General features: G+C 49.4%; 1 protein-coding gene across 5 annotated transcripts in view; it reads right to left on the reverse strand.

Annotated features, from left to right (window-relative positions):
* The window catches only part of ARHGAP22 (Rho GTPase activating protein 22), a 166,074-nt gene that overhangs the window by 107,864 nt on the left and 31,254 nt on the right, over positions 1 to 26,956 (reverse strand). For 4 of the 5 annotated variants that reach the window (XM_032311999.1, XM_032312003.1, XM_032312002.1 and 1 more), the window contains one exon: positions 2,412 to 2,611. In XM_032311999.1, the coding sequence (XP_032167890.1) occupies positions 2,412 to 2,611 (200 nt within the window). Of the gene's footprint in view, positions 1 to 2,411; positions 2,612 to 25,937; positions 26,609 to 26,956 lie in introns of those variants that run through there. The other variant, XM_032312000.1, reaches the window with a different exon arrangement.

Consider the following 26,956-nt stretch of genomic DNA (forward strand, 5'->3'; position numbering starts at 1 on the left):
CTGTGACACTGGCATCTGTTGGGAGACACTGCGTCCTTTTGGAGATGAAGAGCTCCCTGGCAATGAATGCCCTGGTTTAGTTTGGATTGGGCTCCATGCTCCTTCTGTGCCCAGGCTGATGACTGGGGATGTGGACGCCACCATTTTGTTAGCTGTCTCCACCAGAAGCCACTGAAGTCTGGAAAAGACGGCAGGTGAGGGAGAGGAGTGTCCAGTTTAGGAAATCCGGGAGACACAGCTTCCTCATGGAGCTGTAGCTGATGGGCGAGGGCCACCTCAGGCTCACCATGAGGAATGTGCAGGGAAGCCGGGGGAAGGAGTCCACACATGGCCTGGGCCACCTCCGTGTGTTCTTTTTGTCCACTGGGCTTGCCCGGCATCAACACACAGTTCTCCCAGGAGATGGTGCCATGGGCTGGGCCAGGACAGGATGGCAGTAGGGGCCACAAACAGGGCCCCAAGAGAGTTGGGGACCCTGGCAACTCTCCCAGTCATCAGAGTAACATGTCACTAACGGATCAGCTAGGAAAGCTAGGAGATCATTGAAGGGCCAAGGCTGGTCTTCGACATAAGAATTAAAGGCCAGAAAGAAAATGGTGGTGGGCAAGCCAGAAGTATGGTGCCCAATCAGGGGAGTGGGCTCAGCGGTAGGGCTGGGGAGGTGGGGGAGAAAGGCAAAGGCAGGGCCGAGGAAGCATGAGGGCACATACTCATGTACTAGGACTTGCAATCAGATATGTATATATTCTACAATCTGACCCTTAGCACATTTCTGTGACGTAGGGAATAATGTGGGAATAATGTCTCCATTCAGCAAGGATAAAACCAAAAATAAAACAAAAGTAAGCAACTTGTCGGAAGTCATAAAGCTATCGTGCCAGACCCAATTCAGATCAAATGCAGATCTGCCTGACTCCAAAGTTTCTATTTCTTCTACTTGATCTCTCTGGGGTCACTGCCCTGCTTTAGGAAACCGGGGAGACTGGACAAGATCAGGGCTTCCTAAACTTTAGTTCAGATCCAGCTTCATGATTTGTGTCCTACCCACTTCTCCTCTGTACTAGTGTTCATGGAAAAGTTTCCCTTAACCAAGATCACACTTGTTATTTATTTATTTTTGATTGTGGTTAAAAATCTACATAACATAGAACTTACTGTTTTAGCCGTTTTTAAGTGTATAGTCCAGGGGTACTAAGTATCATCACATTGCTGTGCAAAACTTTTTGATTTTTTAAAATTAATTAATTAATTAATTTTAGAGAGCAAGAGGCAGAGAGCTTGTAAGCATGGCGGGGAGCAGAAGGAGAGAACGAATCTTGAAGCAGATTCCCTGCTGAGCGTGAAGCCTGACATGGGGCTTGATCCCAAGGCCTTGAGATCATGACCTGACCTAAAATCTAGAGCCAGATGCTTACCCAGCTGAGCTACCCAGGTATCCCAACACTTTTTGATTTTAGCTTAGATATATTTTGCAAGGGAAAACGTGATATCACTGTCATGGACCAGTAGCACTTTCCACAAACAGAAGTTAACCGTTAGAATAATAATGAAGACAGAACATTATGCACTATTGCCCTTGAAGGTTTGGAAGCAAGGCCTGTTCCTACCCACCCGTGTCTCCAGTTTTTAAGGGAGGATCCCAAATGCTGGAGATGGTTACACAGATCCTAGCACCCAAATGATGCTTCCTCTTGATATACTCAGAGAAACTGAAAGAGGAGTGGGAAGGTCATCTATCTTCCTACTGTGATGGCCACGTGATCCCAGACTGTGCCACGTCCCTCCTCCCACTTGCCAATCACTGAGCACCCTCTCTGGCCCCTAGACCCCAGCTCCACACTGTGAGGCCTGCCAAGAAGTGCACAGGTTCCCACCCACCTGACCCCAGACCAGGTGAACCTCCCAGTAGTGGGCAGAACACAGAAGCAGCCATGGAGGGGCAGAGGTATGGGGCACGGGGATTCCACTGTGAGCCAGATTTCAGTTGAGGTTGGATTTGTCTTGGGTACTCATGTCGTGGACAGTAGGAGTAGCAGGCAATGTTACCAAGAGGCTTAAAAGAACCCAGGGAGGACTAGTTTCCTGGGCCACCTCAGTATGTTCCTTTTGTCCAGTGGGCTTGCCCAGCTGTGTAGAGATGCTGGCTATCCGCATTCTAAGGAGACGTGTTCATTACTCAAGCTGTGGCTTTGCTTTAGTAAAATGAGCTAGAAAGCCTGGAACGTGGGAGCTGGGAATCAAAACCACTTTGGAAACCTGGGTGAGGGGCCACTGTTTGTGAAGTCAGTGGGTTGGGGGCTGGAGGAGCGAAGGTCCAGACGGGAGGGTCTCTCTGCCTTCCACCCTCTCCTGGGCATGGTTAACCTGGGCCCCACCACGATGTGCCAGGACACGAGGTACGAGCTTCTCACCTGGGGCTTGGTCTCGTCTTTGTCCTTGTAGTAGAAAAGCTGATCCCCACGCAGCACGAACCAGCGCTGCTGCCAGTTCTTCATGATGCTTCTCTGCCTCTTCAGCCAGCCCTCCTTGAGCACGGGGCCCAGTCTGCGGGGACAGGGCAGCCGCCCTGGGCTGCGGCTCTGTTCCCCCATCACCAGGCTTTTGGAGCGGGCTGGAAGCCAAAACACACAGAGTGAGCATGAAGGACACGTGCCTGTGGCCAGTCCCTGCCCCCGTCCTGGCATCCCCACTCCCCAGTGACCAGGGCACGGGGGCCTAGGCTGGCAGAACAGGACCCCCCCGTCGGTTTAAAGGGGCATGGGCTGGAACAGCTCACAGCAGCACAGCCTAGGCTTATCCACCAGGGCGAGGGGCACAGCCTGCCTGCCTAGGTGGCTTCTGCTATGTCTCTAGCTTCCTAGGTTCTTCACTGCCCAGGTTTGTTCATCCATCCATGCACCATGCACGTGCGCCCACCTCCATCTCCCCACTCTCTAATGCACGCATCTATCCATGACTCCACCCACCCATCCAGCCATCCTCTTCCCGTGCGTTCAGTGGTTCATCCGGGTAATCATTCAGCAGCAATTTACTGAGGACCCATGTATGTGTTAGCACTGTCCTAGTGCGAGGGATAAAGCAGTAAAATAAGGAACAGATGAAAATCTGGGTCCTCCTGGAGCTCACATTCCACCAGAGCTTCGGTCACTCAGACCCTGAGGGAGCTGGCCCCATCAGGCCCCCTCCCTGGTTTCTGCACGGCACCCCTTCTCTGGAGGCATCGGATTTGAACACCATTGTCCAGAACCCCCAAAGCTACCCTGTTGTTTCGCTGGGATCATCTTGGCAGAGTGGGCCTAGACGGCGAGGCCTCTGATTCAGTGGTTGGTTGTAACGTGTTAGTGGCTTCCTGCCCGGGCAGAGGGGTGTGTCTCTGACCTATGCATCTCAGAGTGCCCACGAGCCCTCCGGCCTGGCAGGCTTCTTCTGCTCCCAGCTTGACACCACTAACCGGCACTCTGCTGGGACTGGTACTGCCCTTCACAGTGATGATCAGGCCCCTACCGACCCTCCTCTACACCATCACCTTCCCCTCTCTCCTCTGTCTCAGGAATGGCTCCTCTCCCCTCTCGACCCAGTATTAAGCGTATTGCGGCAGCAGTCTCCAGGAGAAGCCATCCTGCACTTACGAAATGTAATTACACTTGTTCTTAGACCACGGATCCTAACTTCTGGCTGGAATGCACGTTCCCTGACACCCACAGTTCTGGCATTGTACCTGTGATTCTGTGTGTGTGTGCATGTGCGTAAAGTCCTCCCATCACACTAGTGGCCACAGCTCCTTAAGGCTGGCCTACCTTCTGCCCGTGCTGTTCCACTAACCTGAACTTTTCTTCCATCGCTTTCTCGCTCAACTCCTAGCTTTGGATGCTTAATGAGCTCCTACACATCATCCAAGCTCCAGCTCAGACACTTCTTCTGCAGAACCTTCCTTCTGAATCTTCTTGGATAGCCCTCTCCTCCCCTACCAGGACATGTGACCCATGGCTGGTCATGATCTGAGGCTGCCTTTCTGCCCCAGCAGACCGAGGTGCAGGAGAGAAGGACAGGATGTCTTACCCAGTTCTATGTGTGTGGCCCTCACCACGTGCTGCTCAGGGAGTGATGTAAGTCATGCTTGTCAAACACGACTGGCTACGTAGGCCCACCCTGATCAGCAGGTATGTCTGTGTCTTATCATGCCATTAAATGTGATGTGACAGTCCGCTGCTCTCTGAGATCGTAGAGTTTGGTGGTCCCCAGCTTTGCCTCCAGTGACATATGGCCCAAGACACAATCCTGAATCGACCCCTTTTATAGGAGCGAAAAATAAGGAGGTCATCCTGCGGCCTGTGCTCTAGACGGGGTCAGCTCCCCGACAGCTGGGGGATCCGGGGGGCACATCATCTTCTCTGCCACCCTGCGCAGCTGTGATAACTCAGACTACGTCCGTCCCTGCCTTCTCCACCTTGCGTCCCTGTTGCTGTGCCCTTGGTTGCGGTCAGGCCAGTGCTGAACGTTCCAGACTTGTCTTGGCTGTGCTTTGGCCCAGAGAGCAAGCAGCCTGTCTCCAGGCTCAGCCCAATGCACAGAAGGGGGACTGTCGATCCCTGAGGACAGAGGGTCTTTCTGGTCTTTCTCAGAGACTGAGGAGGAGTCAGGAGGCCCCTCGTTCCAGGACAGCCCCCCACCTCGGAAGCCCTGTGGCAAGGGCTGAGCTCCACTTGCTCTCGCGGGTAGCTCCCTGCCTTTGCTCCCCACCTTTCTGTCGGCCCCGGTGCCCATACGTACAGAGGTGTACTAGATTGAAGTCGACTTTCCTCCTTTATTTCTGTGGCTGTTTACTATCCCTGTGAGTTACTTAAACCTTCCCTCATCCCTGGGTATTTGGAGTCCTTCCAATGGTAGTGATTTAATTAAAGAGTCAATGGGGTCCAGTTGAAGAAACACGGGGTCGTGGCCAGCTCTGTGAATTTTCTGCACCTCAGTCTGCTGATGGGCAAGCAGGGTGCATGGGGGATGGCGAGACCTGACCCTGCAGAGCGAGCTGGGGGAGGAGAGATGGCCATGTCTGGCAGAGAACTTGGCATGGACATGGTGCCCCGTCACCGGTTACCATGGCAGTGACGATCCTGTTCATGGAAATGGTGAGCGGATGTCTCCATGCGGAACTGTTTTCTGGAGATGGGTTCCTAGGAGGAATCACGGGACAGAAGGCATGGTATTTCCTACAACTTTTAGCTGGTTAGGTGCCATTACACCCTTCCTTCTAAGAATGGCATCCAGATGTATTACAACACACAAAATTATACTCCTTACCACTTGCTTCACAGCCATCAATATGAAATATAATTTGAGTATTCCTATCTCATAATTTAGTAAGTATAAAATGACACTTAGTTACTGTCTTAGCTCACCCTGTTGTTAGATTACTTATCGAGGGACATCTTTTTTTTAAATAATTTTTAAATTTTTTGTATAAATATATAATATATTATTAGCCCCAGGGGTACATGTCTGTGAATTGCCAGGTTTACACACTTCACAGCACTCATCATAGCACATACCCTCCTTGGGGGACATCTTTGCATGGACTCCTACTCCCGGAATAAAGCTTCTGCCCACTCCCTTTGCCCACTCAACTGACTGCCCCTGGAGGGAAGAGCTGGCTGGGGGTGGGGGAGCAGCTGGGGTCCTTTTGTTCTCCTAGTCACTTGGACCCACTTCTCCTCTTGAATGAGCCTTAGTAATGCTCTAGAAGCGTCCCTGTAGCCCTAGAAAAGCTGCCCTTCCATTTCCAGGTGCCCATAACACCATGCCTGGGGTCTGTGCCGCATCCCAGCTCTGTTCTGCACCTTAGCTGTTTTGCAGGAAGAAGCACTTGGGCTGAGCTGCTGGCAGGTGGTGGCGGGGGGGTGGGGGCTGTGCCCAACAGGACCCAACAGCATCAGGAAGGACCTCTCTGCTCCCAGGATGGTTACCTGCCCCACCATCTCCTCTCTGGTCTCAAGCTGTGCAGGGCCTGAAGCAGGGCTGGGTTCATCGGATGGTGACCAATTCTCTTCCCGGGCACAGGGCTGTATGGGGCTCTGGGGCTTGGGCACTAGAGTTACTACAACCCCAGTATTCTGGTGGAGTCTGACAGAGGACTGAGGTGGGAAAGGGGACAGGTATGTCCCCTGGCTACTGAGTTCTCTTATCCGGGTCTCAGTTTTTTCATCTCTAAAATGTCTTTCATGGGTGGAGAGTCAGTAGTAAAATGAAGTCAGCCGTACCTAGGCTTTTGTGCTGGAATGACTTGAGCTTTTTAACATGAGCCTTGATGGAAGCTGGGCCCCTGTGGGTGAAGAATTTCTAGAGGGGGTGGCTTGGCTCAGGCCTCCTTTGTCTGTTTGTATATTCTCCTCCTCTTCTTCTCAGGGAATCTGTAAGGGTTATGTAGGACCTTCCACCCTTCTGAAGATCCTCTGGTGCTTTTAAAGAGGGCTCTGGCTTTATAGAATGTTCTAGTGCCACATCTCTGGTTCTGTCTATTGCCTTCTGTCAGGCACAACAGTGCCTGAAACAGTCTCATTTGACTAGAGCATAGCCCTAGTAGGACCCAGAATACACCTGCCTTCCTTCCATATCCCCTATAACATCTTGAGTAGAGCCTTTACATCGTAGGAGCTCAATAAAAATTCAGTGACTCATCAGCGCACCTCAACAGTGAGGAATGCGGGGGAGCCCCTGGCCGGACACTGGGCCATGTCTCCAGAGACACTCTCTATGCAGGCATGTCTGCCCAGGAAGGCTCAGCTCTCAGAGAACAGAAGGCTGGACACTGAGCCTGGTGGACAGCAGGTGCCCAGCAAGAAATAAATGACTGCCATGTGAGTGATCTGCTGTTCCCTTTGTGTTTTCAGCCCTGATCCCCAGGTCCTGGGCACTATCCTCCCGAGCGCTGCAGGCATAGAGGAGGTGGGCAGGGGGCCGGGAGGCTTGTTTCCTGGGGTAACGGGGCTCTGTATGCCCTGCACTGGTCTCAGTCTGAGCGGTTGCTGGCATCCCTGCCCACCCACCCCAGCTCTCGCAGCTTCGTTCACCAGGGAGCCACTGTTGGCAGACGGTACTTAGATGCGTGACCCGCCCAGGCTTTTCCCCAGCTGATCAATCACAGGAATACTACTCTTAGAAGGCCGACTGAGTGTCTTGAAAGGAAAATAATCATTGTTATGATTTATTAATAACCACTGTTCCTGTCCTCAGCATTTCCTTGAGTCGACTCATTCAGCACTTTAAATACTTAGGCAAAGCTTTCAAGTCAAGCAGCCTGGACATTCTGAGGCTCAAGAGCAGAGGCGAGTTTCCTGGGAGGGTCCAGGAGTGGGCTCAGAGCAAGCTCGTGACTAGGGTGGGGAGGAGGAAGCCCTCCACCCTCCTCCAGGCAGGGCTCTTCTGTTCACATCACAACCATTTACTGATTCATTCATTCATTCATTCATTCATGCCTTCCAAATCTATGGAACTCCTCCAGGTACAACACAGTACCGTGAGTTTTTGGCGTTTCCCAGGAGCCCCCATATGCACTTGCAAACACACTCATGCACGCGCACACTAACACTCTCACACACTCATGCACGCACACACTCTTATACATACACACACACTGGCAAACACCCACAGACTCATGCACGCAGAGCTCCCCAGGAGGAAGCAGGATCCCCTACGTCTTCACAGTCCTTGTTCCCAGGGAGATGTCAGAACTCTGGGTAGAGGAAATGGAAATCAAGTGCCCCTAGGTTCATTCGTTATTAGAGAAGGGCAAAGCGAGCTTAGCAACAAGGCATTGCTAGGACAAAATGAGAGACAGGGCCAGCCCACCAGACTCTGATTTATGCCTTGCCTACCAAGGAAGTGGGGGGCTTTCATTTCTCAGAGCTGGAGAAATCAAAGACATGAACAGGTGGTGTACAGAAGAGGAAATACCAATGGCCAAACAAGATGTGCAGAGATGCTGAGTTTCAGGAGTAATCAGCGAAGTGCAAACTACGGCCAAAAGATAACATTTGTTATCTTCAGTGTACCTTTAGGCAGGTAAATTTACAAAGTCTGGTAATGTCATGTGTTGGCTGGGTTGTCAATAATTGTAAGCCACTACACAGAGGGCGACTGGGCTGTATTTGTTAAAGTTAAAAACATGCACAGTCTACAACCCAGCAATCCTCTCTGTCATCCACGTCCTCCAAAAAGGAACCGTGAGTGCCCAGGCAGTCGCCCACAGGGATGTCCTTGCAGCTCTCTGTGTGATCCCTAAAAATGGGGAAAACCCAAAAGGCCAACAACTGGAAGATGGCCAAACTTAGGCTGCTGTATTCATGTTGTAAGACGCTTTGCACAAGTTAAGCGGTGAATGTATGAGAGGTGAATGTATGAGAGCTAACATGTTTAGCTCCCCCTTTTTATCAGAAGAGATGTCTTTAGTCCCTTTTCTTTTTTAGGAAAATACATACAACATGGAATTTACTGTGTTAGCCATTTTGAAGCATACAGTTCAAGGGCATTCATTCTGGTCACATTGCTCTGTCACCGTCACCCCCGTCCAGCTCTAGAACTTCCTCATCATCCTAACTGCTCCCTGTTCTTCTTGGACCCTATTCAGTAAGCTTTCCCCTGCTCTGCCCCACTCAGATGGCTCTTCTCAAGACCGCAGTGACCTTCACATGGCTCAGTCAGAGGGTCAAGTCAGTCCTCCCTTTCCTTGACCCCTGGTGGTACTGGATCCAGTTGGTGACCTCCTTCCTGCAGGACCACTTCTGTCCTGGGGCTCCAAGACCATTCTCCTGGTCCCTCCCCTCCTTCACTGGCTACCACACTGTTTCATCTTCCCACATCTGAGTCTAGAGCCCAGGGCTTGCCCTTGTACTCCATTTCTTTTTTAAAATTTTATTTATTTATTTGACAAAGAGAGACACAGCAAGAGAGGGAATAGAAGCAGGGGGAGTAGGAGAGAGAGCAGCAGGCTTCCCGCAGAGCAGGGAGCCTGATGCGGGGCTCAATCCCAGGAACCTGGGACCATGACCTGAGCCGAAGGCAGATGCTTAACGACTGAGCCACCCCGGAGTCCCTGGACTCCATTTCTATGCACAATCACTGTCTCAGGGATCTGCTCCTATTTCATGCGTGGGCACAAGGCACCTGTGCAGAGACCCGCCCATCTGTCACAGCTTCCCAGCCTCCCAACTCCCCTTTCCTGCTTTATTTTAACATTTACTTAAATTCTCTTATAGTGAAGGAGGAAAGCAAGTTAAGCACAACATAAAAAATGTAAACCTCTATAAGAAGGGAAGAAAAACAACAACCCCCAAACAAAAGACATCACATTATATTTGTGGTGGCTACACACATTTGCATAGAAAACACGCCACGGATCTAACAGTGACTGTGGAGAGAAGACAGAGCTGTGGGAGTGTGCATTTTGCACAGGGAAGGAAGGCATGCTTTGCATTACTGAAAGTAAATGAAAATAAGAACTGCAAAATGAAAGAGCTCTTTTGGAGTGGAAGGGAATCTCCTTAGGGGATCTAAGATAACAAGTAAAATATCACTAGTGTGACAAATGTCTACAAATATTTATCTGTGACAAGCATCACACGAGGCTGTGTGATGAGAGAGGAGCTCCCAGGCCAAACAGATGATGCTTCCTGGAAGGCGGATGCAGGCCCATCTGTGGCCCTTCCAGGGGACCATGTCAGGGATCCCTCTCTGTGAACCACTCTGGTGGGCCTGGCTCCAAACCAGCCTATCTGCTCCCGCTCCATGGAAGGAGGGGCTCAGTGAGGGTGTGCGGGTTACTCACCCACCCAGTGGTGCAGCTATCCAGGCGTCCCAGGGTGCTGAAGCTTACGACTTGCTGAGAACACATCAAAGATATCTTAGCTTGTGGGTCATATTGATGCTCTGCCCAAATTCCCTTGGGTCCCTTTCTCTGTTTTATGTGCCCACCAGCGCCCCCCCCCCCACCAGCCTCTGCCAACTGCTTTAACGCTACTGCTTTACTTCCAGCAGCTTACCCTGGGGTGGGTTTCAGGACTGCAGGCCTGTGTTGGAAGGCTGACCAGGGGCTCATGGAGACGCTTTTGCCCAGGTGCTAGGAGAACCGGAAGTGCCTGGGAATTTACATGCCCCAGCCCCCAGCCCTTGGCCTGAGTCTCATGGGTGTAGGAGCCTGAAAACTCCTGCAGCCTGTTTTCTGGCTGGAAGCCACTCAGATGGGTAAAGAGGTGTCATTCACAGTTCAGGTGTCATTCAAAGTTCCAGAAGGTTCAGGCTGACACCTCCCTGGATTGAGCATCTGCCAAGCTTGGCTCTCTTCCCTGTCCTGCTGCCCCACCCTCTCACTGGGGTTTCCTGGCGGCACCTCTTTGATAAATGATTTCATGACAATCCTCATCTCAGGGTCTGCTTAGGAGAACCCCACCTAACACAGCCAGTGGCTTTCCAGGCCTTCCAAATAGGCCTGTGGCAGCAGCATCAGCCTTGGGTGGGTGCTCGAGTATCTGGCCAGAGCAGTGCTCACCCCTGTAGGGTTGGGCGCCCTGCAGCCTGGCCAGGGATGACTTTCCATCTGCAGCTCTATAAGTGCAACCCCAGGAGCGTGGAGGCGTGGCTGCCCAGGAGCTAAAACATAATTGATTTATGCAAGTCGATGGGATTTTAAAGCCAGGCTGGAAAACCAGCAAGATGGCTCTCCGAGTGGAATTGATTAAGGGTAAGTATTGAGGCTGAAAGATTGATTGAGCAAAGAGGTGAGGTAATGGAAGGGGTAATCTGGAGGGCCGGAGAAGTCGGTTTCATAACGTTAATGCAATCTGCAGCCGACAGTGAGGGGGCCTTGTCAGGTGCCCAGGCTGTCCTGGGAATACAGACGGCTCGAGCCCCAGGTGATTTACTACACCAGGGTTCCTGAGTGTCCCTGACTTTTCTTTTTTTTTCCCCCCACTTGTTACCTAGCATTCTTTCTGGACTCCCTTTGGTCATCTGTTCTCTGCTAGGTCCCCCAACTAGAGGGCCTAGAGAAGCAGCCATGCCCTCCTAAGGGATCTCACTTCAGGGCCTGGAGGGTGAAAGACAGCAAGGGGCACAACCTACTCCCCCACACATGAGAAGTACAAATACTAAGATAGTGCTGAAGTTGTCTAGAAAGTTGGGATTTTTTCATAATGGTTACTCTAATGATTTAAAAAAATCGATATAAAAGGTCACAGTTAAAAAAAAAATTGTCAGAGAGAGAGAGAGAGAGCACGTGCACACAAGCAGGGGAAGTGGCAGGCAGAGAGAAAAGCAGGCTCCCTGCCAAGCAAGGAGTCTGATGTGGGACTCGATCCCAGGACCCTGGGATCATGACCTGAGCCAAAGGCAGCCACTTAACTGAGTCTCCCAGGAGTCCCTAAAAGATCACATTCTTAAAAGTTATACTTGTTGGCTCTTCCTGGGTCTGCCTCCCAGCTCCGCTGGTGCTGGTCTCTGGCAAGGGGGAGCTGAAGGCAGAGAGACACTGGAACAGCTTGGTCTGTGCTTCCCTACAGCACACCCCCAAAGATTCAGCTGGATCTGACATTCACTGGTCCATTCATGCGGGCCTCCTGGGCATCCACTCTGTGCTAGCCTCTGTGGGCACGGAGATGGAAGGCATGTGCCTGCCTTCACAGAGGTAAAGGGGGAGCAGAGACACCTAAATGCAAGGTCTTATGGTCAACATGGCACATGTAAGGGGAAAAGGGAACATGAAGACAGCAGAAGGAAGGCTGGGAGGCTGGAAGGCCAGTGGGGAGGTTGAAGCTGGATGAAAGAATGGCACGAACACTGGAGGGGATCGGGTTATGTCCCCCCGCAAAATACCACTGTGGATGGCAACACAGCTATGTGGCACATTGATTATTTTAAGTTGTAGGCAATTGAGAAATAGCAAGTGCTGAAGGAGCTCTCTCTCTCTCTCTCTCCCCTCTTTCTGCCTAAAAGAAGGGTATGAATTTCCTGTATAGGTGCCTTTCCTATTCCCGTGCAAGGAAGAGGAGAGTGAGACTCTGATTATTGTCTGAATAACAAACCTTACTAAACAGCCTTATCTACCATAGCTTCCTAATCACCATCCCATAGTCCTGCCCCCGGGGTTTAACTGCCTTTCCTCCTGTTTTTTTGTTTTCTGCCAGTTTAATTAACAGGACCCAGGTTCAGAACCTAAGAGGATAGAGGACAACTTTTGCATGCCCTACACTATAGAAGGCTGGGGAAGCAAGGGTGTGGCCAGCAGGGGGCACAGGAGGCAGGATGAGAGAACGTGAAGTCAGACCTGGGAATTCTGGCTTCCCAGCTCTTTTTTTTTTAAAGATTTTATTTATTTACTTGTCAGAGAGAGAGCGAGCGAGAGCGAGCACCGGCAGACAGAGTGGAAGGCAGAGGCAGAGGGAGAAGCAGGCTCCCTGCCGAGCAAGGAGCCCGATGTGGGACTCGATCCCAGGACGCTGGGATCATGACCTGAGCCGAAGGCAGCTGCTTAACCAACTGAGCCACCCAGGTCTCACAGGACCCACATCTCTCCCTTCAAACAGATTATACCCTAACCTCTCCTGCTCAAGACTAATGAAAAAAACTCTTCCTCTGAGAAAGACGAGCTTGATGGACCTCCATCCATTTCTGTCTACAAGCTGGACCTCCAACATCATCACACAGTGACGTCCCTCTTGCTGGGCCTCCTGTGCCTGAGCCATCACTGACACGGGTATGAAGAAGAGACGAGGAGAAGGCCTCTGTGAGCTGAGCCAGTGCTCTGTGAGATCTGCAGCTTTACCTCCCACTCACACCACATACGTCACTCTTTCCACACCAGTGACTGGCCCCCGCATGGGCCGTTTGATGCCACATCTCTGTATTTCTGTGCTTGCCAGCCTGATGAGTCCTGACTCACTCTTGAGGCATCAGTGTAACTGTTTCCTACCATGTGAAGACTTGCCCAGGAGCTTCTCAAAGCAGAGGGGTCAACTTCCATCCATTATGCCACCGCCATGACTGGCACATACATCTGGCCACACATCTCTGCGCCATATTGATTTGTGAGCTTCTTATGGCCAGGGAAGGTGTCCTCCCCACGCCTGGATCCCCACACCATAGCACAGAACCTCTCAATAAAATGCTTGCTGAGTGAATGAATGATCATGAGACAGGAATCCTCAAGTTCAAAGAACATGGGGAAAATCAAGTCCAAGAGAACCGGTACCTCTCTAGATGATCTTCTTGGTTTGGAAGAGATCTACCAACAGGATTTCTCTTGTCCTCAGCCTGTTTTCAACCAATTAAAAAGGTAAAGGGCACGAGATCATTGATTCCATTCCCGTACACAGAGAAGTGGCAAGCAAGGAGATAAAGCTCAGAGCCAAACCGGCGTTTTCCTACTTTTCCTAGTTTGGCGTTTGGTCCAGAGTGGTTGCATGAGATCACAGAAGGGGCATAGAATTTGGAGACCTGAGGCCCACTGGCCTCCTGGAGTCACAGATTTCCATATAAAATGGGAGCAAACAACAAATCCTATCCACCTCTTAGACTTTGGTGAGGATGAAATGAAGGGTATTTTGAAAGTGCTTTAGAAAAGGGAGGACACGGAGTGACTGGTGGTTAGTACTGTTTTTTATTCCCACTGGCTGAGCGCCTTGAAGCTTCCTTCCTCTCTCCACACCTTGTCCCAGAGCAGCTTGCCACAGCCTCACCACCTCCAGTTCTGTTAAGATCAGCAGGCCACTCACCAGGAGCCCAAGATTGGTGGAGTCAATGTAATTCAGTATCGATTATAAATTTCATTTCTGTCTGCCTACAAGCCATTAGCTTAAATCAATATATTCTATACCCTTGGCTAAGTAATCATTGAGGCTGTTGATGATTTCAGCAGAGTCAGGGCATGTCCCTGCCTGTTGAAGTAGGGGGTGGGGCCGAAGGTGGTCTTCTGGCCCAGGCCTACCTAACCCAATGCAGGCCTATCTTGCAAATAAATCCTTCATTCCCACCTTCAAACTGTAAGGACTTGGCCAGCTCTCAAGTTCTCTGGGGTCAGAAGTCCAACTTGGAGCAACTCTAGCCCCGGACATCTGGTAGAGTCCTGTGTCCTAAGAGTGCTGGTGTTAATGAACTTTGGGCATTGTCTAAAGGTAAAGACCCGAGTTTTCCTATCAGCCGGGACCTGGGAGGAGAGGCAGGAGAAAGGAGGCCTGGATCTGCAATGCATCTTTCCAGGACACACTCTGGGGGCTGGAACAGCATCCGGAAGCAGGGGAACCGAGCTGGGAATGGCTGGGTACTCTGAGTAGACATGCTCTGTACCCTCACCCCCTCTGCAACTGGCAGGTGGGAGATGCCATTGCTCCCTGAGCCTGTATTGGATACTGGCTCTCTCCCTGCCCTCAGCCACTCCCTACAGACACACTGCCCACACTGCAGTGAGTATCAGTGCCTAATGCTCCCTCCGGCCACGTCACTCCCTTATTTAAGCCCTACCTGGATATGGGATGGGTCTCTTCCTTGGGATGTATTACCATTTTCACCCTGCCCTCTTACATTGCCGTCATAGCTGGGGGCTCATAGCTTGCCCAGCACATGCGCCCTTGGTCTTGACACATGAGGCTTTCTCTGCCTCAGAAGGCTTTCCTTTCCTGCTGCCTGGAGAGGGCCCTACAACATAAATAAGGAAGTGTACAATGGCGTTCAAGAGCCTTTGAGTTTTGAATCCCAGCACTGCCACTCCTGGCTGCAAGTTCTTTTAGCTCTCTGGAACTCAGTTTCCTCATCTGACAAATGGGGCAATGGTGATCTCTCTTCAAAAGACTAAGGGTCTTTTGAAGATGAAAGGAGATTTCATAGATGGTAGTTGTCACAGGACATAGAGATGGAAACTCCAGCCAGGCGAGACTTGAGAGATATGATCTCCTACACGAGGACCAGACCGAGAGGCACACTTTCAAAGAGGTCGGCAAAAATCAGCTCTGTAGCCCTGGGAAGGATGTGGAAATATTGAAGTGGTCTTGCATTTTGCAAATGAAAGTGGCTCTAGGGCAAGTCATCACCCAAGAGTGGCCAGAGTTGTCACGGGGCCTTACCCAGGCAGGGACAGGGGCAGGCCTGCCCCCCACCCCCCACTCTAGGATGGTTGCAAAGAAGGTTGCTTCATGAGTTGCCCTTGTTCTAAAGCATGGTTACATGAGGTCAATAGACACGAGTGATGGTTATTGCTATTATTAAATACCGGCCAGCGCACAAAGTTGAATCTATGTGTGACTCCTTGTGTGATCAGGGAGGTGAAGGCATCTGAGTCTGCAGTATTCCAGCTGGCTAATTGGTCAGAAATGTGGAGATCTGAAATAAAATAGCAGCCAAGGCTGGAATTCCTCAGCACCAGCAGGCATGCAGGGGGCCAGGCCCGCTGGGACCCAACACACACCTTTGCACCCGCAGCCCACCATGCTGCTTCCCACTCATGAAGGCCCTTCCACAGGATACCCACTCTCTTCTTCCCAAATCCAGAGTCCTTCCCCTTTTCTACCAGCCTGCTGCTCAGCCAGGGTGCTTTCCAGCTGAACAAATCTGAGACACACCAGGACAAAGTGGATGGCATGACCTCATCTTCTGTTTTTGTCCCCACACCTGGAGATGGCACTGTGAATACCATGGAAACAGGTGCTTCCCAGGGATCACATAGCCTATCATCTCTGGGGTCCACGCAACTCGGTGACACCACCCAGTCCCCACTTTTGGACAGGCCAGTATGGCGGGAAGGGAGCTTCTTGAGCCTCAGAGTTCTGTGGTTAAGCTGTTTTTTATTTTATCAGTGGCGTGATTTTGAGCATTTTACTTAAACTATCTTGCTTCCATTTTCTCCCGTGACTCACAGGGCTGGTATAAGGCACATGCTGATTGCTTGGCAGACATTTTCTGACTTTCCTGCCTTCCTTCCCTGGAGAAGAAAGTGCAAAGGCTCTCTGGGGCCTTTGATGTGTTAGTAATGAGAGAGTCATATCCTATGATTCCATTTATATGAAATTTAAGGATAGGCAAAACCACTATACCATGACTTCTTTCCATGGTGATAGAAATCAGAAGAGTGTCTGGTTGTCTGGCTGTGAGGAGAGTGAAGAGGGATGGGGAAAGAGGAGGGAACTTTCTGGGGTTAAAGGAAAGGCTCTGTGTCTTGACCTGGGTGGTGGTCAGAGCTATACACTACAGATCTGGACATTTTACTATATGTGAATTATGCTTTGATTTAAAAAAATTAGGAAAACATTAGAAATGAATCATGAAAATCCTACCATAAGCAGTAGTCACAAAATCAGGCTGCAATGTACTTTGAGGCCACTATTGTCCAAAGATTCTCAAATTGGGAATTTTACTTCCTCTGACCAGGTCCTTGAGGCTGGTCCTAGACTTTTGGTTCATCTAGGGGGACTTTGCAGCTTCATTTTATTTCATTCTTTAAAAAGATTTTATTTATTTATTTGAGAGAGAAAGAGAGAGAGAAGCAGAGAGAGAGAGAGAGAGAGAGAGAACACAAGTAGGGGGAGGGGCAGGCAACGGGAAAAGCAGGGTCCCCGCTGAGCAGGGAGCCTGAAAAGGGGCTCCCAAGCTTGGGATCATGACCTGAGCTGAAGGCAGATGCTTAACTGATGGAGCCACCCAGGTGCCCCCTTCATTCTATTTCTGAGCAAACTTCTGGGAGGAGAGATAGGAGAGAGCTCAGTCTTCCGGGTGGGGGGTAGAAGGCTCAGCCAGTGGTAGAGAAAATGTAGGCTTGGGCACTTGAACCACTGGGGAAGGTGACAGCCTTGAGTAGTGGGATACTGGAGCCTGGCCTAGAATAAGGAGACCACTGTGCGAGCCTGTCGTGGCCTTCCTTCCGCAGCAAAACCTGCTGTCTGCATCCTTAGTCCCTACCTGGCCTCTGGCCCAGACCCCAGTTCTACTCTCCAGAAACTGTTCTTCTAGACCACATCCCTGACCCCCCTCCCAGCCCTAGATCCTCTCTCTGAGCCTTAGGAAAAGCCAGATACTACGTCACTTAAGTAGGCTACTGTTCCTTTGCCATCCAACTCTTAGGGCCATGGAAGTGCTCTGTCTTAGGGAGCCATCAGTGGACAAGCTTGGGCAGGGGAGCAGGATGGAGTCACCATGGGCATATCCTGGAAGGCCACACTATTCAGAACCAAGCAATCAGAGGAGGTCTGGGAACCTCATGGTCATCCCTTCAGAGCAATCTTCTAGCCTGAACTGATATGAGGTTATGTGATCTCTGGGCTATCACTCTTCAACCAACCATTTCAAGTGGTCCTACAAACCTTGGTGTGAAAATTGGCAGTCTCCTGTTCTTCTATTACCTCCCATTCCCCAACCCCAGGAGGCAGTCATCCTTTTTAGTTTGGCCCTTTTATTTACCTCTACATTTCTAACAGTATTCATTCATTGCCATTTTTTCCCCTTGACTCACCCATCTAGTTGATGAACCCACTCATCACATCATATATTTCTTTCTTTTGTGTGGGAGAGTACACGCCAGTTCTACTCTGCTAGCCAATTTCATTTACACCATATAGTGTCACCAACTATGACACTGTGTTTTACGTTAGATCCTCAGACCCTCTTTGTCTTATAGCAGAAAGTTTGCACCCTTTTTCTAAACTCTCCCTACTCACCCCTCCACCATGTCCCCCCCCCCCCATCCCTGGCAACCACTTATCTACTCTCTGTTTCTATAAGTTTGCCCTTTTTAGTTTCCACATATAAGTGACACCATGTCGTATCTGTCTTTCTCTGACCTCAGCACAATGTTCTCAAGGTCAGTCCATGTTGTCACAAATGGCAGGATTTCTTTCTCATGGCTGAGTAATAATCCACTGTATCTTTCTGCACACCACATCTTCTTTGTCCATTAATCCTTTGATGGACACTTAGGTTGCTTCTATATCTTGGCTGTTGTGACTAACGCTGCAGTGAACACAGGAGGGCAGAGATGCTTCTGATATCCCATTTTCAATTCCTTTGCATATAGGCTCAGAAGTGGGGTTGCTGGATCCTATGGTAGTTCTCTGTTTAATTTTTGGAGGATCCTCCATGCTGTTTTTACTGGCTGTACTAACTTACATTCCTAACAACAGTGTGCCACGGTTCCCTTTTCCCCACACCTTCCCTGAAGACAACATATCCTCGCTATCTCTTGGGTTCTGTTTGTTTATTTTACCATAGCCATTCTTTTTTTTTTTTTAATATTTTATTTATTTATTTGACAGAGAGAGATCACAAGTAGATGGAGAGGCAGGCAGAGAGAGAGAGAGAGAGAGGGAAGCGGGCCCCCTGCTGAGCAGAGAGCCCGATGGGGGACTCGATCCCAGGACCCTGAGATCAAGACCTGAGCTGAAGGCAGTGGCTTAACCCACTGAGCCACCCAGGCGCCCTACCATAGCCATTCTAACAGGTCTGCGGCAGTATTTCTTGTGGTTTCGATCTGCATTTCCCTGACATAAATTCTGCTGACTGGCGATCAGACATACAATTGGCGATTGTATGTCTTAAATATGTCTGTATTGAGTTCCTCTGCCCATTTTTAAATAGAATTGCTTGGATTTTATTTTTTTTTGCTATTAAATTGTGTGAGCTCTTTATATATACTGGATACTGAGCCCTTATTACATACATGATTTGCAAATAGTGTCTCCCATTTTCATTTTGTTGATGGTTTCTTTTGCTGTGCAGAAGCTTTTAAGTTTGATGTGGTCCCGCATTTATTTTTGTTTTTGTTTTTTGTTACCTCTGCTTTTGGTGTCAAATTAAAAAAAAAAATCATCACCAAAACCAACATCAAGGAGCTCACCACCTACGTTTTCATCTAGGAGTTTTATGGCTCCAGGTCTTAGTCTTTGATCCATTTCAAGATGATTTTTCTAAATGGTACAAGAAAATGGTCTAGTTTTGTTCTTTTCCATGTGACTGTCCAGTTTTCCCCATTTACTGAAGAGACTCTCCCTTCCCCATCCTATATTCTTGACTTCTTTGTCATAAATTAATAGGCCATACATGCTTGGGTGTATTTCTGGGCTCTCTATCCTGTTGCACTGACTTAAATATTTGTTTTTATGCCAACTCACTTCTTGATTTTTCTTTTTTAAGTATTATTTGTTGACCTATCATGATGGAAAGTGAGGATTTTATTTCTTTGACTCCCCTGGCCCCATCATACACAAGTACCCACTCCATCCTCCCATCATAGTTATATTGTAATTTTGGTTTGTTCAACATGCCAAATTTGCATTATTAATTTTCACTATGTAACTGCTATTCCCAGTTGAGCTATGTAGTATATTGTAGTAATTTTTCCTTTTATGCATCACTGGCTTTCCCTGGAGTTCATAATTATCTTGCTTCTTTTCATTTGCAGAGTTTCCTACTACATATTAATAATTCAACCTTAAATATTCCAATAGTTGTCTAAATTTAATCTCCATGTGTTCATATGCAGTGAGCATCTTCTTAAAAATATCATCACAACACCAAAAAAGCAAATAACCTAATTAAAAATGGCAGAAGGCATGAATATTTTTTCAAAGACATCCAGATGGCCAACAGACATATGAAAAGATGCTCAACATCACTGATCACCAGGGAAATGCAAATCAAAATCTCAATGGGCTATCCCCTCACACCTGTCAGAAGGGATAAAATCAAAAACACAAGAAACAAGTGTTGGTAAGGATGTGGAGAAAAAGGAACCCTCGTGTCCTGTTGTTAGGAATGCAACCTGGTGTAGCCACAGTGGAAAACAGTCTGGAGTTTCCTCAAAAAATTAAAAATAGAGTTACCATATGATCCAGTAATTTTACTACTGGATATTTCTCCAAAGAAAGTAAAAATACTAATTTGAAAAGATATGTGCCCCCCATGCTTATTGCAAAATTATTCACAATTGCCAAGATATGCAAGCAACCCAAGTGTCCATGAATAGATGAATGGATAAAGAAGATGTGTATACATATATATACACACAGATACTCACATACAGATACACACACACACACACACACACACACACACACACACAGGAATATTATTCAGCCATAAAAAAGAATGAAATGTTATCATTTGCAACAACATGGAGGCATCTAGAAGGTATAATGCTAAGTGAAATAAGTCAGTCAGAGAAGAATAAATACCATGATTTCATTCATATGTGGAACTTAAGAAACAAAACAAATGAACAAAGAAAAAAGAGACAAAAAACCAGACTCTTAAGTAGAGAGAGCAAACTGGTGGTTGCCAGAGGGGAGGTGGGAAGGAAGACGACTGAAACAGGTGAAGGGGATTAAGAGGACACTTAGAGCGATGAGCACTGTGTAATGTATAGAATTGTTGAATCACTATATTATACACCTAAAACTAGTATAATACTATATGTTAGTTTAACACGCTTTAAAAATTAAAAATTAAATAAAAATAAAAACAAATGACTGCATCTTATGACTGGAAGGATCTATACTCTCCCCCCCACTCCCATCCCACCTGGGACATGCAGGGCTACCGACCATGGTCTTTGGCTGGTGTGGATCCCTGCCCTGGGTCAGGGAGAGAGGTCAGAAGCCTTGGCATCGGAAAGACATGAGTACATGCCGCCACTTGTGGGCAGGGCCCCTATGATGCTCTTTCCATATCTGCTAACATGGGAGCACTGATGCCCCTTCATAGTGTGGTTATGAGAATTCATGAAGTACAGTAGAGATTCCTCGAGCATGGAGGACACATAGTAAATGATGGTTTACTTTCCTATGGGGAAAATCAAGAACAATGAGTTCACTCAAAGTACTTTGTCTTCTAGAGCTTTCTTTGTCTATCACCAAAGGACTGACCAGGCTCTGCCCATTCATCAAGGCTTCCAAGACACTGATGGCTAGAGCTGCTGTAACATGGCCCATGAGTTCCATGATTTCTGCTAAAAGAAGGGGCCGCCTTCATAGCAACATCAATTTTATTTTGAAATATTCTAAACAAAGGCAGAAACCCTGACAGAAAATATTGATAAGATAGTGACATAAAAATTAAAAACTGATGTTCATCTGTGGGAAAAAAACCCTGATAAAAAAGTAAAAAGCACGCAACACATAGGGAAAGTATTTGCACTATATAAATCAGTTGGGGGAGGGGGCTGACTTTCCCAAGGACCTGGATTAGTAGGGCAGACAGTGCTTCCACCTCCCAGGCTAATGCTTTCCCTACCACCCATGCATCCATCCATCCTCCATTCAAAATATATGTACTGAGTTCCTTCAGGTGTCTGATATTGAAGTATAATGATATTCAAAACCAGAAATGGTTCCTGCCCTCGTGGAACTCAGTCCAGTGGGGTGACAAATATCCATCAGATCATTCCATCTGGGAGTGTACAACTCTAATCCAAGGTAAATGCTGTAAAGAAGGGAGAGCTTGCAGCAGAGAACCTTGCTTAGATTGCGGTATATGGGAGGACTTCCCTGGATGGCAACACTTGAACTGAGAACTGGAAGGTGAGTTGGAGTCAAGGAATGCCTGTGTGTAGGGAGGAGAGGGAAAAAAAGAGGGAGAGACAGAGAGAGAGACAGAGATAGCGAGAGAGACAGAGAGAAGGGAGAGGCATTCCAGGCAGGGAAAATGGTGTGCTAAGGCCCTGTGGTAGGAGGCCGGGGGAACAGCTGAAGAACGGGAAGAAGGCCCATGTGGCTGGAGCCTGGAGAGTGAGAGGAGCCTGGAGAGGTGGCCACTGGCTAGACTGTAAGGGGGGTCTTGTGGGCCATGGTAAGGGTTTGGACTTTACCCCAAGGAGCAATGGGGAAGCCACTGAAGGATTCTACATTGGGGAAGAGGCTGGAGATGAATGTATGCCTAGATTTACACATGAAAACATAGCCCTGGCTTTGGATTGGAGAACGGATGAGGGTGGGTAGGAGTGAGGCAGTCTTACTGCCAAAGTCCAGGTGAGAGATGATGATGGCTGAGGGTGGGTGAGGCAGGAGGATAAGTGAGACAGGCAGAGTCCAGAGCTCTTTGGATAAAGCAACAGGGCTGCCCCGCATTCCTCATCCTTGTGGACTAGGGAAAGGCCAGAGGAATAAGCTTCACTCAAGACTGACAGAACACACCAGTCTCTGAAGACCCAAGTCCGATTACAGTGGAATTTCAGAAAGGGGAACCAACCCAGCCAGCTGGGGCTGCATCAGGGTCAAGTATTTTGGGGCTCTGTTCTGACTGTGGCTGGAGAGATGGGGAATCAGGTCTCGTTCTAACCAGGTGCTCCCAGGGACTCTGTGAGCAGAGGAGGGAGTGGGGAAGGCCTAGGATGTGGGCCTAGGCCATGTGAACATGGTAGTGGGCCTGAGGGAATGACATGAGGCTCCGATGCTCTTCCTCTCTTATTCCCAGAAGAGAAGGTACCTGCTCTACATTTTTATTTTCTATATTGAAAAAGAAATCACAACTTTTACCATGTCATAAAGCACACAGACTTGTGACTTGCTCCATTGTATATGTAATACATTCAAAGAGTTTTAGTGAATTTATCTTATTTTTCTTCTGGGAAAACTGGTAAAGGCAGGGGTAAACTATCTCTTCTAGTTCTACTCTGGGAATATGGAAATGGGACTCAGTAGAGGAGGAGCTTGCTGGGGCAAAGCAATAGGAAAGTGTCTCTGGAAGAGACCTCTGGACCCAGGGGTAAAGCAGGGAAACACATCTGGCTCCAAACAGCCTGGACCCAATAGGCCATGACTAGCTAGGATGAGTGTGAACTGGTCCTAAGCAAACAATGGTGAGTTAAAATCACTTATTGTATTAATGGCTGATGCACGTTGATTTGAGGGAATCTGGACCACCTTCCTGACATCAGTCTGAATTTCATGCTGCACTTAAATGCAAGCACACTATTTGAATTGACCTGTCTGTTCTGAGCCACTTCCAGCTAGTTTGGGTGCCTGTTTTTTTGAATTGCCTTCTCCATGTGTGTGTGTCCACATACCGACACCTGCCTCTTTAGCCTCTAACTTCTTAGAAACTGAGCGTGGTCGGGGCATGAAAATCGAACAATCTTAGTTCTATGTACTGGTAAAGGACAATAGGGTTTTCCTTGGGAGGGTCTTGATCTTGACATCTCCCCCTTCTTAGAAAGGAGAACTGAGCACAGCTGTCAGGGTGTTAGCAGCCTTTGCGTGCTCACTCAGGGCTGGCCTGATGGGGGTCTGCCAGGAATTTAACAGCCAATATGCCTCTGAAGAAGGGTCCCTGGGGAGTCCCTATCTCCGAGCAGCGTTTGGGCCAGACCCCAGAGGCTTTTGAGCTGGCTGAGTCTGATTTTATGAACTATCTCAGAAAGCCACCCCAGTCTTTTTCGTGCAACCTAGCATATCCACGTAGCGATATTGCCTGGAGGTCTATCTGGAATATGGATGGTTGCGACAAGGCGGTGTCTGGATACCAAGGGCTGTGATCTGCGTACTCTGACTCGCTGTGTTTATGACATGTATCCTGCCCTGCTCCTAAAATGTTCAATGAGAGGGGGATGAATTTTGAGGTGTGCTCTTCTTTTTACCACTTCTACCACGGCCCAATTACTTAATGGTACACACACACACACACACACACACACGCACAAAAACTTGGTCTGTATTTCTCCAGAAACGTCCCCAGGGAGAACTATTCCTTAACAAGCTGCAAGCCTGACCTTAACACGAGCCAGTTCCAGACCTGGTCCCAGCCCCGTGCTGTGCCTGCTGCCCCTCCCTGCCCCCAGCTCCCAACTCCTATTACCATGCTCCCGCCCCTCCCAAGGCACCCACCCGTGCCGCGCCCTGCTTGCAACATGGTCTTGTTCTTCCACCATTCTTTGCCTAGTTAGCTCCCTGTCACCTCCCAGCTCACAGCCCAAAGACCTCACACTTCCTCTGGATGCTACACTTGTAGTAGATGCTCCTAGAACGCTTCTTATCATAGTTTATGAACATACATTTTTGTGGGTAAGTGGTGGGCTGACTTATGGCACCATAAACACCATCTTTTACTGTATCTTACCAGATAATATCATCAAGTGAAACGTTCCTCAACCTTAGGGCCATAGACATTTGGGGCCAGATAATTCTTATTGCGGGCTTGTCCTCTGCTTTGTAGGATGTTCAGTTTTGTCCCTGTTCTCTACCCACTACAAGCCAGTAGCCCTTCAGTTGGAACTACCAAAAATGTCTCCAGACAATGCCAAAAGTACCCTGGGGAGGGGGCAAGATCACACCTGGCTGAGAACCAATGACCTAGGACAACTGCTTGTAAAAAGTTTGGGATTTCAAAGGCTGGTTTCCTGAGAGCCCCTTTGCTGAAGCCTCTTTCTAGACAAGCACTACACAACAGGCATATAATATGAGTCACATGTGTAACTATTTATCAATAGTTTATAAATACAATACAGTTTACAATATAGCAGTTCCAGTAGTTGCTTTAAAAATAGGTGAAATTAAATTTAATAACATATTTTATTTAACTCAACATATCCACCTATTGTCATTTCAGCCTGTACGCAATATAATTATCAGTAAGATATTTTGCATTCTTTTTTTCTGCCAAGTCATCAAAATCTAGTGTGTATGTCTCTCAATTTGGACTAGCCATATATCAAGGGCTCAACAGCCACATCCGGCCAGTGGCTAATACATTCGACAAGGCTGGGGCGGTGGACTTAAGTTTTCTCAAAAGGCACCCCTTTAGGTGGTCAATAAATTGCACTCCTACCCCTCAGGTCACTAAATTGCACTCCTACCCAGCAGAGTCATGTATAACCCTCTTTTGTCCACTGGGGTCCACGGCTATGATCCATTTGGAGCAACCCACAGAGGGGTCCCGGCAGTAGTGACCATGCTCTGGAGGGCCAGCTCACCCCGTAGTCATCTGTGAATAGCTAATGTGATGGGTGTGTTGCCTGTGATCCACAGGAGGCTGGAGGGTTCCTGTCGCACACATACCAGGTGAGACACGCCGTTTCCAAGCTCCCCAGGCAGATGTTCCACCTGCCTCCAAACCACCTGTCCTCATACTCATTGCTCCAAAGTGAGGCTCAGCCCTCCGTAAACACTGGCCACCTGCAAAGACGCATTTTATTTTCTTAAAGGACAGATGTTCTTATCTAAAATGACACTGGCCAAGAAGTTGCTGTCCCTAGGGTGATGCTGTCCCTAGGCCAGGGAATTGTCCTGGGTCTCCAGACCACTCTGCAGGGACACAGGCTGGCTAGTGGGCACTAGCCCAGTCCCACAAGATCATCCAGCAAGATTCTCCAGACTCCCACCTCTGACTTATTTCTAGATGTATGCCCTCGGCACTCTCATCTCGAGGCGGTGCCGCCTCCTGGGAGTTCTCCCCATGGGGGCGCCCGCCTGCCTCTGGCCTGCCCAAGGAATTGTTTTCTGCAGCCCAGCCCTGGGCAGCTCCCGAAGGCTCTACCCAGCACCCTCCCAGGCCACAAGAGCGAGGACTCCCCCTTGGACCTGGCCGTCTCCAGAAGCCAGGACATGGCCCTCCCTAGTGAGGGCCACTTCTGCTTGGCTGCTGGGGCAAATCACGAGCATTGAGCGTTTCCTTTTTAGTAAAGGAACACAGTTTTCCCGAAGTTGTCACCTGGTCACTTTGTGCAACTCAGGAACTCGGCAAAACACAGACCATAGGGTGAGGGTCCCCCTCACACAGACCAGAGCATTAAAATGGCCATTGGGCACTAGCAGCTCTGGTCTGACACCCACAGACCCTGGGAGCCTCACTGGGCAGGCAATGAGGAGGATGCCCCTGGAATGCCTGCCTCAGCTCACCCCCGGTGCCGCAGCGTCTCAGCGTCTGCACGTGTTAGCCAAGAGACACACACTATGCCCAGATCCGCCCCAGGAAGTTGGACTTACCCCTCCTGGCTTGCCTGATCTTTGGGCTCAGCATATTCCAGAAGCCGCCAGGCTGGAGTCCTTGGGCCGATCATGCTGTCATCCACTTCCCTTTTCTCTTCCTCTGGCCCAACTGCCCCTCCTGCTGCCCCACCCTAGCCCCCATGGTTGCTGGCTTTACAGGAGAGTTTCCCTTTCCTTGCTGCTGACCAATGGCTTGCCTTGGACTACACAAACCTCAATGCATTATTTATCCATCCCAGAATTAATTCCCATTCCAGCGAACCAGTAAAAGGCTCGATAAGGGCTGCTGATCAATCACTGGGCCAGGGCGGGGCAGAATGGCTGCCCCTCTGCCCCGGGGTGCCTGCCTCACTACCCATCCGGGAGCCCCGAGAGTGGGGCTCTGCTCCCTGCGGGGCGGGCGGTGGCGGGCAGACGGGCGGGTCCGCGAGGAGGGTTCCCAGCCGCGCGGGCGGGTTGGAAGGCTCTGGGTTCCCGAGCGGATCCGCCCACTGAGCGGGGAGGGCCCGTCCGGCGAGCTGCAGGCAAAGGAAAGCCGCTGGAAATCCACGCCGCTGCCCTGTCCTTCTGTCCTGCCAAGCAACCCCCTTCCCGTCCAGCGCTCTTGGAAGAGAGGGGAGACCCCGCCCGTCCAATGCGACCTGCTCTGCCTGATGTCCCCAGCCATGGGCGGCGGGGGTGGGGGTGGGGGCTGGCTAGGAGGCGGTTTCTGAGCTCACTGTTCAACTGTGAAAGAGAGGTGTGTCTTAGGCTGAGCTGGCGAGCTGGTGGCCTGGGTGGTATTCCCATCCTCTGGGGATGGGTCCAGCAACCAGCAAGCAGAGGGATGCCCCCTGAGGATGTTTATTCTGCCTTAACACGGTGACAGCAATCAGAATGCAGGTGAAGCACTTAGTTTGGGGCCCACACACAGTAGGGTCTCAGAAACTGTTCACCAAGTAGTGAATCTGCAAGTTGTCATGTTTCCATTTAATACTAGCATAACTCTAAAGAGTGCATAGTGGTGCTTAGGGGGA

Source organism: Mustela erminea, chromosome 14 (assembly GCF_009829155.1).
Source record: "Mustela erminea isolate mMusErm1 chromosome 14, mMusErm1.Pri, whole genome shotgun sequence".
Taxonomy (NCBI): domain Eukaryota; kingdom Metazoa; phylum Chordata; class Mammalia; order Carnivora; family Mustelidae; genus Mustela; species Mustela erminea.